This window comes from Echinops telfairi, unplaced genomic scaffold (genome assembly GCF_000313985.2).
Source record: "Echinops telfairi isolate 266 unplaced genomic scaffold, ASM31398v2 ScPeMD7_2;HRSCAF=8, whole genome shotgun sequence".
Classification (NCBI taxonomy): domain Eukaryota; kingdom Metazoa; phylum Chordata; class Mammalia; order Afrosoricida; family Tenrecidae; genus Echinops; species Echinops telfairi.
The window spans coordinates 12,276,233-12,288,732 of record NW_022103898.1 but is presented as its reverse complement, the minus strand read 5'-3'; the positions used below and the strand labels follow the sequence as shown (position 1 = coordinate 12,288,732).

The window sequence follows — 12,500 nt, the reverse complement described above, 5'->3', positions numbered from 1 at the left end:
GCGTCCGGATGGCGCAGTGGTTAAAGTGCTTGACTGCTAACCCACAGGTTGGCAGCGGCTCGGCCTCACCAGCCGCGGGAGAAAGACGGGGCCGTCTGTTTCCATAAGGATTGCAGCTTTGGAAACTCTACAGCGGCCTCCACTTCACGGGCGCGCTTGGGCATGCTTGAGAGGGTAACTGTGGGGCTCGTTTCTGGGCCTTCTCGCATTTCTTCCTAACAAAACCCCTCGGGGTTCATTCTACAGAGAAAGTCCTGCGTGGGCCCCGCGCCCCGCGCACTTCCCGCCCACGAGAACCCGGAAGAGAGGACCAGCCAACCACGGGCTCCTGAACCCCGCGCGGCTAGTGCCCGCCTCCGGAGCGCGCGGGGCTGGGGCTTCAGGGGGCGGGGCTTTGGGAGGCTCCGAGGGGCGGGGCTTTGAGAGGGTCCGAGGGGCGGGGCTTTGGGAGGCTCTGAGGGGCGGGGCTTTGAGAGGCTCCGAGGGGCGGGGCACTCGAATTGGGCTCTCGCAGGGCGGGGCAGGACGTTGCTAAGGGCATTCTGATAGGTTCCGTCCCGAAGGTTTGTTGGCGTAAGGCCCCGCCCCAGTGGAACCCGCGGGGGGAATCTGGTGACTGAGCGAGAGCGCGGCCGTGAAGAGGCGCATCTGAGCGGATCGAAGGGTTCGTGTTGCGGGTCGGGGACTTGGGGCGGCTCTCTGCGCCGGGACGCTGAGCCTGCTGCCCTCGGGAGCCGGTGGCGGGAACCTGGGCTCTGGGGTGGGGGGAGGAAGTCCGGAGGCTTGTCTGTACCCACGTCTCCGGTCCTGCTGGGCCTCGGGTCGGCCCTAGCCCTCTGAGACCTGGCGGCGGGGGCGGGGGGGCTTCCAAAGCGCAGAGAGGATGAGGACTAACGTCCAAGGCCTCGTGTTCCAGGAGACAGGACAGCTCTGGGAAGTGGGTGCGGCAGAGAGTGACTTAGGGGCCCAGTGGGAGTCCAAGGTACGACCCCTGTGCTTTTCAGGTTCCAGAGGTCACTGCAGGAAGCTGAGCGGGCAGAGCACTTCTGGCCGGTCCTGAGCCATGCTGCTGATGATAGGTGCGGGCCCAGGTGGGGTGGCTGAGAGATTCGGTGGCCAGGTGGGGTGGGGACTACCTGGGGGCACCTTCTCGCCTCTCAGTGTCCAGGCCTCTTTTTGGGAAGAGACTGGCTCCCTCTTATAAAGTTGACGGGGAAGGCAGAAGGCCTTTGGGAACTCAGGAATCGGTTCCTCTTCAAAGAGGCCTCTTCCCTTCTCAGCTTCCCTCTAAAGCGCTGAGGCCAAGATCCTTGGTGGCCCAGCCAGACACCTCACCTTCCTCCCTTGCTGGAATCAGCTGCCATGAAGGGTAGTTCCACTTCCAGCCAAACATCTGGTTCCCCTCATGTGCAGCCAGGCAGCCCTCGCAGGGTGGGGTGAGGGTGGGGTTGCTGTGCAGGAGACCCCCACAGTTGCTCACCCTGCCCAACCCCTCTGGTGGCTGGCAGTGCCCTTGCTGGCTCTTGTCACCCAGGGGCTGGCCCTAGACAATGGGCTCCTGAAGACGCCACCCATGGGCTGGTTGGCTTGGGAACGCTTCCGCTGCAACATCAACTGTCAAGATGACCCACAGAACTGCATCAGGTGAGCCTTCCTCCAGCCCAGTGAGCCTGGAGGCTCTGCTGAGTGGGGGCAGGGAGTGGAAGGACCCACCCCAGAGATTGCAGTCAGGTGACTCCTGGTAGGTCAGTCAGCCATCGGGATGTGACTTGCTTGGGGCCTCTCTCTGAGATACTTGGTTCCTGTGATAATGGAGAAGAGATAATAACTGTTAAGACCAGACTAGTTGTGGCGCCCAAGGTCAGTCACCCCTTTTCCAGCCTGCTTGTGTTGTTGTTGTTAGTAGGTGCCGTGTAGTTGGTTCTGACCCATAGCAACCTTAGGCACAACAGAATGAAACCGGGCCTGGTCCCGCACCATCCGCACCATTGCTCTTATGCCTGAGCCCACTGTTGCAGCCTCTGTGTCCATCCATCTCCTTGAGGGCCTTCCTCTTTCACTGTCCCTCGACGTTACCAAGCAGGATGTCGTCCTCCAGGGGCTGGTCTCCTGACAGCATGCCCTAACTATGTAAGACAACGTCTCACCATCCTTGCCTCCAAGGAGCAGTCTGGCCAACTTCTTTCCAGACAGACCAGTCCGTCCTTCGGGCAGTCCATGGTACTTTCGATATCCCTCTCCAGCACCACAGTTCACATGCATTGATTCTTCTCAGTCTTCCTTATTCTGTGTCCAACGTTCACATGCATGTGAGACAATGGACAATCGCATGGGTTGGGTCAGGTGCACCTTAGTCCTCAAAGGCACCTCTTTGCTTCTAAGGAGGTTTTGTGCAGCAGGTTTGCCTAATGCAACACTTCTGATCTCTCGACTGCTGCTTCCATGAGCAGTGACTGTGGATCCAAACCAAACCAAATCCTTGACAAGTTCCGCCTTTTCTCCATTTGTCACCATGTTACCTATTGGTCCAGTGGTGAGGATTTGGGTCGTTACATTGGGTGATCATCCATCCTGAAGGCTGAAATCCTCGATCCGCATCAGCAAGTGCCTCAAGTTCTCCTCACAAGCAAGGCTGCGTCGTCTGCCCGTTGAAGGTTGTTAAGAAGCCTTCCTCCAACTTTGCACTTGCTGACCGCACAGGACCAGGCAGGGTCTGGTTCTGGTTGGATAAGGCCACTGTGGGTCAGAACGGACTCAGTGGCACCTCGTAACCACCACTGTCATGATGCCACATTCTTCGTCGCGTCATCCGGCTTCTCGGATGATTTGCTCAGCAGCCAGATCGAATAAGTCTGCTGAGAGGATACAACCCAGCCACACACCTCTCCTGATTTTAAACCAAGCAGTATCCCCTAGTTCTGTTCCCACTACTCTCTTGATCCATGGACATGTTCCCCATGAGCACAAGGGAAGTGTTCTGGAATTCCCATTCTTCTCAAGACTACCCATAGTTTGTTAGGACCCACACATTAGAATGCGTTGGCATTGCCAATAAAACCTTGCTTGTAGCTCCTTACAAAGGTGTTGGCCATTTGCCACTCGGGGAAAGTCCCCTTGCTAAGCCCTCCCACCGACCGCGAGGGCTCACCCTGATAGCAGCCTGAGTTTACTGCGGAGGAAGGGGCCACTGAGCAGCCCCCTCTCTGTCCCTCACCAGCGAGCAGCTTTTCATGGAGATGGCTGACCGGTTGGCACAGGACGGGTGGCGGGACCTGGGCTACAAATACCTCAACATCGATGACTGCTGGATTGGTGGCCGGGATAACCAAGGCAACCTGGTGGCTGATCCCAAGCGCTTCCCCAATGGGATCCCTTTCCTGGCTGACTATGTGAGCCCGCGGGCCGGGACGCACCCACTCCCTCTTCCCCACCCTGTCTAGGGCTCATTGACCAGCTGGAGGGCCTTCAGGTCACAGGTCGTGGTCAGGGGGGTGGGGGAGCGGGCCAGGCAGACCCATGAAAGCCTAGGCTGGGCTCATTGTCCAGGAAGGACTTTGTGTCCAGCCTGGTGTTCTAGGAGGGCTTCCCAGAGGAGGCAGCCCTGGAGCTGATCTCAGAGAGGTGGTGTTTGAGGCAGAGGGGCTAGCCAAAGCCAAGGCAAGAAATGGTTCCTGGGGGTGAGGGATGGGGATGGGAGTGGCGGGGTCAACAAGCTGAGATCCTGCTCTTGGCTTTGAGGAGCACTTGGAAGTTTAACGGGCCTGACCCTCAGGGGCCTGCCTGTATCCACCATCACGTCTTCGCCAAACCCCCACTCCCCCAGGCTCACTCCTTGGGGCTGAAGCTGGGCATCTACGCAGACCTGGGCAACTTCACCTGCATGGGTTACCCAGGCACCACGCTGGACAAGGTGGTTCAAGACGCACAAACCTTCGCCACGTGGCAGGTGGACATGCTGAAGTTGGATGGCTGCTACTCCACCTCCCTGGAGCGGGCCCACGGTGGGTCCTGCCCGAGCTAGCCTGGTCTGTCTCTGTGGCCTCTGGGGGTTTAGTGTTTCCCAACTTCCCATACCCTGGAGCTTGAGGGCGGGGTTCTTGGATCCCTGGAGACTACTGGCTCTGAGACCCACTCAGGAAGTGTGGGGACTCTGGGCAGGGGTGTGTGTGGGGTGTCCTTTGTGTCTCTTGTTTCCTCACACTTGGTGGGAGATGGTTAGATTGAGACCCATCCAGGCCGCTTCTTGTGCCTTACCTGTCCTGAAAAACTTGGGGTTGGGGCTTTCCAGGGTACCCCAAGATGGCTGCTGCCCTGAATGCCACTGGCCACCCCATTGCCTTCTCCTGCAGCTGGCCAGCTTATGAGGGGGGCCTCCCCCCAAAGGTAAGTCATTGCATGCACCTGCCTGGAGTGCCCCCCACACCCTGAATTCACCCCCACATCTGTGTCAGGCCTCCAAAGTTGGGGCTCTTCCTCCTAGTTGCTCATGCATTGATTTGTTATTTAGAGAGATGGGCCCCCAAAGGGGGCCCCAGCCAATCCAAGGGCCTTAAAGGCCTGGCATCCAACTTAAGGGAACTGCATGAGCCACACACTGCAGGGTGCCAGGGGGGCCAGGAGGCTGAGGCCTGGCAGGGCCCAAGCCCTAAGGGTCTTGAGGGCAGCCTGCCTAGGGCCCTTCTGCATGTTAGATACGAAGAGGAAAGGTGAGGCTTGTAGACCGTGGGGAGGAAGGAGGCTGGCAGATGGTAGGTATGCAGCGGGAAGGTGGTGGGTTGGTCTCCGCTGGCATGAGAGGGCAGGGCAGGTTTCTAGCAGCAGCACACGAGGGTGACTGGGCAGCCCCAGAGCAGAACATACCTGCTCCTCCCTTTGCCCATCCTAAGCAAGCCTCCTCAGACCCTTTCCCATCTGAACAAGCTCAGGCAGGGTCTGCCATCCTTCTATGTGCGCCCCCTGCTCCCAGTCCCCAGGTAAGCCCCCCGCCAGGAAGGTTTGACTCGTAGGGGCTAGACTCTGCCTGCCTCCACTTGCAGGTGAACTACACCACGCTGGCCAAGACCTGTAACCTGTGGCGTAACTATGAGGACATCCAGGACTCCTGGAGCAGCATGCTCAACATCTTGGACTGGTTCGTGAGTCACCAGGACGTCCTGCAGCCTGTGGCCGGCCCTGGGCACTGGAACGACCCTGACATGGTACTGACAGGGAGGGGTGTCCTCGCTTCCTGGGTACCCGCTGCTGGGTTCTAGGTCAGCATTTTCAAAATATGCCCCAGAACCAGCTGTATCCAAGTCACCTAGGGAAGTGGTTTCCAGGGCTCTACCTCCCCCTGCCCCCACTTGGGATCTGAATGTATGGGAGGGACCTGGGAATGCCCACTGTTCCGGTCTCTCTGGCCTTCTGCTGGCCCTGAAGCTTGAGCACGTGGCCCCTAGGGACCCCGGCTGGAGCTGCTACTCGGTCCACTGCGGGTGAAGATCTTGACATCTCAGGGTAGGGGCTGCCCCCGCCCCAGCAGCCTAGTGAACTCCAGCTCCTCTGTCAAGCGTGGGACCTGGTGCTTTCCACAAAGGGCGCCCAGCCCTGTCCCCCTCCACAGACAGGACCTCTAGCTCTCTGCTCACCTAGTCAACCCGCCATGACTGTAATTGTTACATGGAATCCTTGGGAGTTCTAAGGAGCCCTGGTGGCCCGTGGGCTAAAGGTTGGGCTGCTAATCAAAAGGTCAGTGGTTCAAACCCACCCGAGGGTCAGCGGGTGAAAGATGAGGGCCGTCCGCTCCCATCAAGGTTTGCAGCCTGGGAAATGCACCCTGCAATCAGCCCCCAAAACTGGGCGGGGCCGTCCACTGCCCACGGGTGGCCAGGGGCTGAACAGGACGCATTGGCAACTAGCAACGACTCCCCTCGGTGCTGCTCCCATGGCAATAATTTGTCTGCTACTACAGTTGGGTCTCCCTTGGGGAAGGAGGGTGGCAGCAGCCAAAGAAGGGCTGTTTCTGGGCCTGGTTTCCCATTCTTGCCACGTGGGGTGCTTGTGTCCCCTGTGTATGCACAGCACCCCGTGAACCATCTCAACCTCCTGTGACCACCATGCGCTGATGATCACTCCCTTTGACTGGTTCAGAAGCAACAGTGGCTCCACTCTCCCAAGGCCACGTCCGGGGGCGTGGTGGTCATGGAGCTCCACGCTCAGCCCAGCCTTCCTCCCTGACCGTCTTCTATTGGCCTCTGGTTGTGGCCGCCTGAGGGCCGCCTCCCTGTGGAAGGAGGGCAGCGCTGACCAGCCCCTTCTGTCCCATAGCTGCTGATTGGGAACTTTGGCCTCAGCTTCGAGCAAGCCCAGTCCCAGATGGCTCTGTGGACAGTGCTGGCGGCGCCCCTGTTCATGTCCACCGACCTGCGGACCATTTCCGCCAGGAACATGGACATTCTGCAGAATCCACTCATGATCAAAATCCACCAGGACCCCCTTGGCATCCAGGGGCGCAGGATTCTCAAGGTATTAGGGCCGGGGCCGCTGAAGACCTGATCTCAGGTGGCCTGAGACTGCAGCCATGGCGGACAGGCCCCTGAAACACTGCTCCGCCCTCCCCAGCACCACTCCCATGGCATGTGGGGGACGCCGCCTAGAACTGCCTCAGGAGCCCCCTTCAGTCCCCTCATGCCTGCGTGAGACCTGGGTCGGAGTTCAGGGAGGGAGCCCGTGATGTCAACCAAATAGGGGCCCCCCCTGCAGTTCCTAGGGAAACTGCCACTAGTGCCGCTGCTGCAGCTAGGACTCCGACCACTGTTACTACCACTTCTGCTACCAGCGTTGCCCATTACTGAGCACCTACTATGTGCTGGGCGTTCTGGATCCTTCTCGGCAAGCTGGCTGCTCCCGGCCTGACTAATGGGGAGGCGCAGACATAGAGGGAGTCTCCTGGCTCAGCCACGGCCGCAGAGCTGGCCGGTGGACAGCAATGCTGCCTCCAAGCCTGGTCTCTTTCCACACATCCCGCCGTTCCTGACTAGAGCTGTCTGGACGGCAGAGCCCTGCTGCCCTGTCCGACGAGCTGGTGGTGGAGTGGAGCTGGTGGTGGAGTGGGCGAGGGAGCCTTATGCACACACAGCTGACGCTCAGGCTGGCTCCCCTGTGCAGCCTCCCTGGCCTCTGGGGGCAGAGTGCACCATGCCCAGGGTCTGGCTCCCCCTCGAGGCCCACGCCCCCATGGGTTCTCTCACTAGTCCCTGCTCTGCCTCTGCCTTCCGTTCCCTACGAGCTCTGAGGCAAGACCCCACGTGGCGTCTGTCTGCCCTGGCCCGGCACGGCCAGGGTGGGAGTGGAGGGCAGCAGCTGAGTCAGGGAAGGCAGGGACGGGACGCAGGCGTAGACAAGCCGCAATGCTGGAGGGTGGGGGGGCCCTCCAGCAGGAACTCTCTGACAGGGCACGTGGACGGCTGCCCAGAACTCCAGGGGGAGCCGGGGCGGGGGAACTTCAGGACCTGCTTGAACAAGGCCCCCAGTCAGGAGTTGGTGTCGTGCAGGAGAAATCCCAAATTGAGGTGTACCTGCGGCCACTGTCCAACAAAGCCAGCGCCCTGGTCTTCTTCAGCCGGAGGATGGATATACCTTACCACTACCAGTCCTCCCTGGCCAACCTGAGCTACTCCAGCACCTACATCTACGAGGTGAGGGCTGCTGACACCTGGGGCCCGCCCACCTCTGGGCTCCCGGGTACCTGCTTGGGTGTGGGGTACTCACTTGTGGTGGCCCCTGAGTTGGGTGCCGGGACTGGTGCTGGCAGGGTTCTCGGAGGTGCTGTGGACAAATGGGCACAAGCCTGTTACCCGGGGGTGCTCAGTGGGCCCGGCTCTCAGTGCTGGGTGGGGAGTAATGGGAAAGGCAGGGCTGCCACTTCTGTAGGGCAGACCAGACCACTGGCCAGGCTTCTCCCTTGGTGGGGGGGGGGGGGAATCTCACCTTGACACGGTGCTATCCCTCCCCACGGCAGGTCCAGAATGTCTACACGGGTGAAACCATCAGTGGCCTCCGTGCCTATACTAACTTCACAGTGGTCATCAACCCTTCAGGGGTGGTAATGTGGTACGTGTACCCCACCAAGAACCCTAACACATCCTGGCTGTGAGGGGCAGTCTGTGCGGCAGCGGCTGTGGTGGTACCAGGTCCAGACCATGTGCGGAGCGTCCGCATGTCCAGGGACAGCGGGGAGGGCTTGCTGCTCCCACCTCCGCTTGGCGTCCTGACCCCAGCATACCGGGTCCCCCCTCAGAGCCAGGCACCACCAGGTGTCCACTGTGAACAGGTTGGGGACTTGTCTCCCGGCCTCCGCCTTGTCTCGGTGGCCCTGCAGACCCCACTGAACACCTCAGCCAGCCCCCTGAGCCCTGTGGGAGCCCAGCCTCTGAGCTTCTTGCCGACTTTGAAATCAGGACTTGTTTGTCTCAGAGGTCTGACCCCTGTTGGGGTGTCCCTGAGCTGTGTGATTGGCCTTCCTGCCTGAAGAAAGCCCTGCGGCAGGTTGGTGCCACAGGGTCAGAGGAGACGCGAGCCCCTTGGGGCCACCAATAAAGCTGTTCTCGAGTCCAGAGTTGTAAGATGGATGGCCCTGGGCTCCCGCTGTTTCCAGACATGGACTCTGGGTGGTACTGAGAGGGGCACAGGCTGAAAGGCTGCGAGTGTGGAAGCTGCGGGGCACCTTCTGGCCCCCATCGTTCTTTCTAGAACTATTGGCCTCCCTCACACCAGGGAGCTAGTGGGGCTGTGCCGCTGTGGGGGTGGTGCCGCAGGTGGCATGAGCCCAGGCCCTCTCTGTCCCACCTGCTGCGGCTTCCTGCTCATTTAGCCTTTTCTGAGGAATTCTGTGTGGTGCCAACAGTTTAGCCCATGACTGGGAGCAGGAAGTGCCCATGGAGGCACCTCGGAAGACAGAGGGGCTTGGAAACCTGCCCCCCCACTCAAAGGGCAGAGCTTTCAAAACCCCGAGATGCTCACTCCGACTCATGTGGTGTCACCGTGAGTCAGAAATGAGTCAACAACTAGCACGGTCCCTTTCTGAGGGCTCTGCTCAGACGGCCTGGGCTCTGGAGGAAGCGGGGCTCAGCGCTCTATCCCCCTACCCCGCCACCAAGAGCCCCCTGGCCTGCTCTGCTCTCCCTGGCATCACCCCTTCGCCCCCTTCCTTTCTCCTCTGCCAGCCTGGTGGCACGGGAGAGGCAGATCCCCAGCGGGCTTCCAAAGACCAGCCCAGGGGCTCTCAGTCTTGAATGTGTTTCTGTTCCTCCTAGGAGGGGCCCCGGGAGCAGAGTGAGTGATGCTAGGCCTGCCCACTGCAAGGTCAGCAGTTCAAAAGCTATCAGCTGCCCCGGAGAGAGAGGAGATGTCTGCTCTGCAGATTTCCAGCCTCGGAGCCCTCGGGTGGGTAGGCGGGGGTTGGGATCAATGTGATGGCGGTGGGTGGAGTTGACAATCACAGCAATCTAAGTCAGGACAGCTTGACTGTCACCTTTCTGGGTTCTCCCCTGGTGACGCGCTGGCAGCCTGGCAAGCCAGCTAGGACCCCCCTGGGCCGTAACCGTGGCCCGGGTCTTGGACTCTTCTGCCCTGTGGGATCTCTTCTGCACAAACCACCCCAGCTCCCTGCATGGGGTTTTGAGGTCCGCCTATGTAGCGTGGTGTAGCCGTTACATGTTGGGCTGCTCACCCAGAGGTTAGCGGTTTGAAACCACTACCCACTCTGGGCAAAAGCCTCGCCTTTTGCCTCCCTTGAAGAGCTGTCGTCTTAGAAACCCAGAAGGGCAGGTCTATGCTTGGTTCTCGACCTGTGACGTCGCCCAATTCATCACAGTAACAAAATGACAGTGATGAAGTTAGCAATGAAAATAAACTAATGGTTGGGGGTCACCACCACATGAGGGACTGTAATAAAGGATCACGGCATCAGGAAGGTTGAGAACCACTGTCTTAAGGGGTTGCCATGGACTTGGCGGCAGGGAGTTTGGTTTGGGAGTATTTAAGTTGCAAAGAACCTGTAAGCAAAGTCCTTTTAACGGGTCATTGACAAAGGCCCATTGCCCTACATAATGCCTTGGGGCAGTTGATGCCTTCAGGGCAGAAGTCTACCTCTTCCCTGTCCATGTCCCCGGAGGCCTGTCAGCCTGTGCACAAACACTGCCTTGGGCCTCGGTCAATGGGCTCAGGGAGAAACACCTTTTACTGACCACTGGAAAGACGTCTGGGATTCCGGAGAGGGACCAGAACGGATTGTGGGCCCAGCCCATCCATGATGATGGATTCCGTCTCTCGGCCTTTCGTTCTCCCAGCACACTGTCCGCTTGTCTCCGGGCGTTGCTTCGCTCCCTCCCTCCCAGCCAGTGCGCTGTCTTTTTCCCAGGTCACAGCTGCCTTGCTTGACCCAAGGGAACACCTCTTTCTTTAAAAAAACAAACCAAGTTTATTGCACAGCTTTTCAAACAAAAATAATCCATCGGACCTCCACGTACCTGTCACTGGGCTTGAACAGGCATAAGCTTGAAGAGATCATGGCCGACAGTTTCCCAAATTTGACGTTAAGAAAAATCGAGGGACACATTCAAAGTTGGTGCACTCAGAGCTCTTACAGCATCACAACCAAACACCAAGAGGAGTGGCTCGTCCCTTCCGAGGGACCCTCAGGAAGATAACAGCTGAATTCTTAGCAGAAGTCAAAGGATCTAGAAGACGGGGAAATAACAGCCAGTAATTCTGCATCCAGAAACGAGGAGGCCAGTGGTTCTGAGGGAGCCACGATGGAGGTGGTGTGACTGGACTGACTACAGAGACAAATCCAGAGGCACTCAAATACGTGTATAAGAAACAGGTTTGTTTTTAGGGTGTGTTTATTTTAGTCATTTTATTGGGGGCTCATACAACAACACAATCCATACATACATCAATTGTGTACAAATCCATACATTTGTACATTTGTTACCCTCATCATTCTCAAAATACTTGCTCTCCACATAAGCCCCTGGCATCAGCTCCTCATTTTCCCCTCCCTCCTGGCTCCCCCCTCCCTCATGGACCCTTGATAATTTATAAATTATTATTTTGTCATATCTTACGCTGTCCGACGTCTCCCCTCATCCACCCTTCCATTTTCCATCCCTCAGGGAGGAGGTTATATGTAGATCCTTGTGATCAGTTCCCCCTTTCCACCCCACCTTCCCTCCACCCTCCTAGTATCACCACTCTCACACTGGTCCTGAAGGGATCATCCGTCCTGGATTCCCTGTGTTACCAGTTCCTATCTGTACCAGTGTACATCCTCTGGCCTAGCCAGATTTGTAAGGTAGAATTGGGATCATGATAGTGGGGGGTGGGCAGGATTTAGGAACTAGAAGAAAATTGTATGTTTCATTGTTGCTACACTGCATCCTGACGGCCTAGTCTCCTTCCTGTGACCCTTCCATAAGGGGATGTCCAGTTGCCTACAGATGGGCTTTGGGTCCCGACTCCGTACTCCCCCTCCGCACTCCCCCTCATTCACAATGATATGATATTTTGTTCTTTCAAACTGATACCTGATCCCTTCGACACCTCATGATCACACAGGCTGGTGTGCTTCTTCCATGTGGGCTTTGTTGCTTCTGAGCTAGATGGCTGCTTGTTTACCTTCAAGCCTTTAAGACGCCAGACACTATATCTTATGATAGCTGGGCACCATCAGCTTTCTTCACTACATTTGCTTATGCACCTGCTTTGTCTTCAGCAATCGATCGTGTTGGGAAGGTGAGCATCATGGAATGCCAGTTTAATAGAACAAAGTATTTTTGCATTGAGGGAGTACTTGAGTAGAGGCCCAGTGTCCATCTGCTACCTTAATACTAAACCTATACATATATGCACATAAATTTATTTCCCCGTTCTCATACATAAATATATTTACATATGTAAATGCCTTTATTTGGATCTCTATAAATGCCCTTTGCCTCCTAGCTCTTTCCTCTATTTCCTTTTACTTTCCTCTTGTCCCACTATCATGCTCAGCCTTCATTAGGGTTTTAGTAATTCCTCGATTACCCTTGATCATGCCCTACCAGGCCACCTACACCCTCCTAACCACCGATTTGGATCACTTATTCCCTTGTCCCTGGGTTTGTTAACACCACTTCCCTTCCCCCCACCTCCACCTCTCCCATGTCCCCCCCGGAACTGTCGGTCCTGTTGTATTCTCCTCCAGATCATTCATCCAGCCTATCTTATTTAGACAGAACTGTGGAGATAATAACATGCACAAAAACAATACAGAGCAAAACCAAGGAACAAAAGAAAACAACCACCACAAAAAGCCAATGACAAAAAAACAACAGCAACAACAACGAAAAAGAAAGGCTTGTAGTTAGTTCAAGGACTGTTGGCCTTTAAGCCTGTTTTCTAGTCGAGTCTGATTGGGGTGTCAAGACCTGGCCCCAAAGTCTATTTTTTTTATTCCCTGGGGACTTCCTTGCTCTGTT

General features: G+C 57.2%; 1 protein-coding gene across 1 annotated transcript; it reads left to right on the top strand.

Annotated features, from left to right (window-relative positions):
* Positions 1 to 579: 579 nt before the first annotated feature.
* NAGA (alpha-N-acetylgalactosaminidase) lies at positions 580 to 8,592 on the top strand. Its single transcript, XM_004700694.2, has 10 exons — positions 580 to 664; positions 1,005 to 1,079; positions 1,509 to 1,644; positions 3,218 to 3,389; positions 3,824 to 4,001; positions 4,289 to 4,383; positions 5,037 to 5,198; positions 6,307 to 6,504; positions 7,533 to 7,676; positions 8,000 to 8,592. The coding sequence occupies exons 2-10, from the start codon at positions 1,064 to 1,066 to the stop codon at positions 8,132 to 8,134; spliced, it is 1,236 nt and encodes a 411-aa protein (XP_004700751.1). The 5' UTR covers positions 580 to 664; positions 1,005 to 1,063; the 3' UTR covers positions 8,135 to 8,592.
* The last annotated feature ends 3,908 nt before the right edge of the window (positions 8,593 to 12,500 follow it).

Bases quoted from the DNA above. Each gene is read 5' to 3' on its own strand.
- NAGA (XM_004700694.2), top strand. The intron at 1,645-3,217 runs GTGAGCCTTCCT...GTCCCTCACCAG, and splicing joins GACCCACAGAACTGCATCAG to CGAGCAGCTTTTCATGGAGA. The intron at 7,677-7,999 runs GTGAGGGCTGCT...TCCCCACGGCAG, and splicing joins CCAGCACCTACATCTACGAG to GTCCAGAATGTCTACACGGG.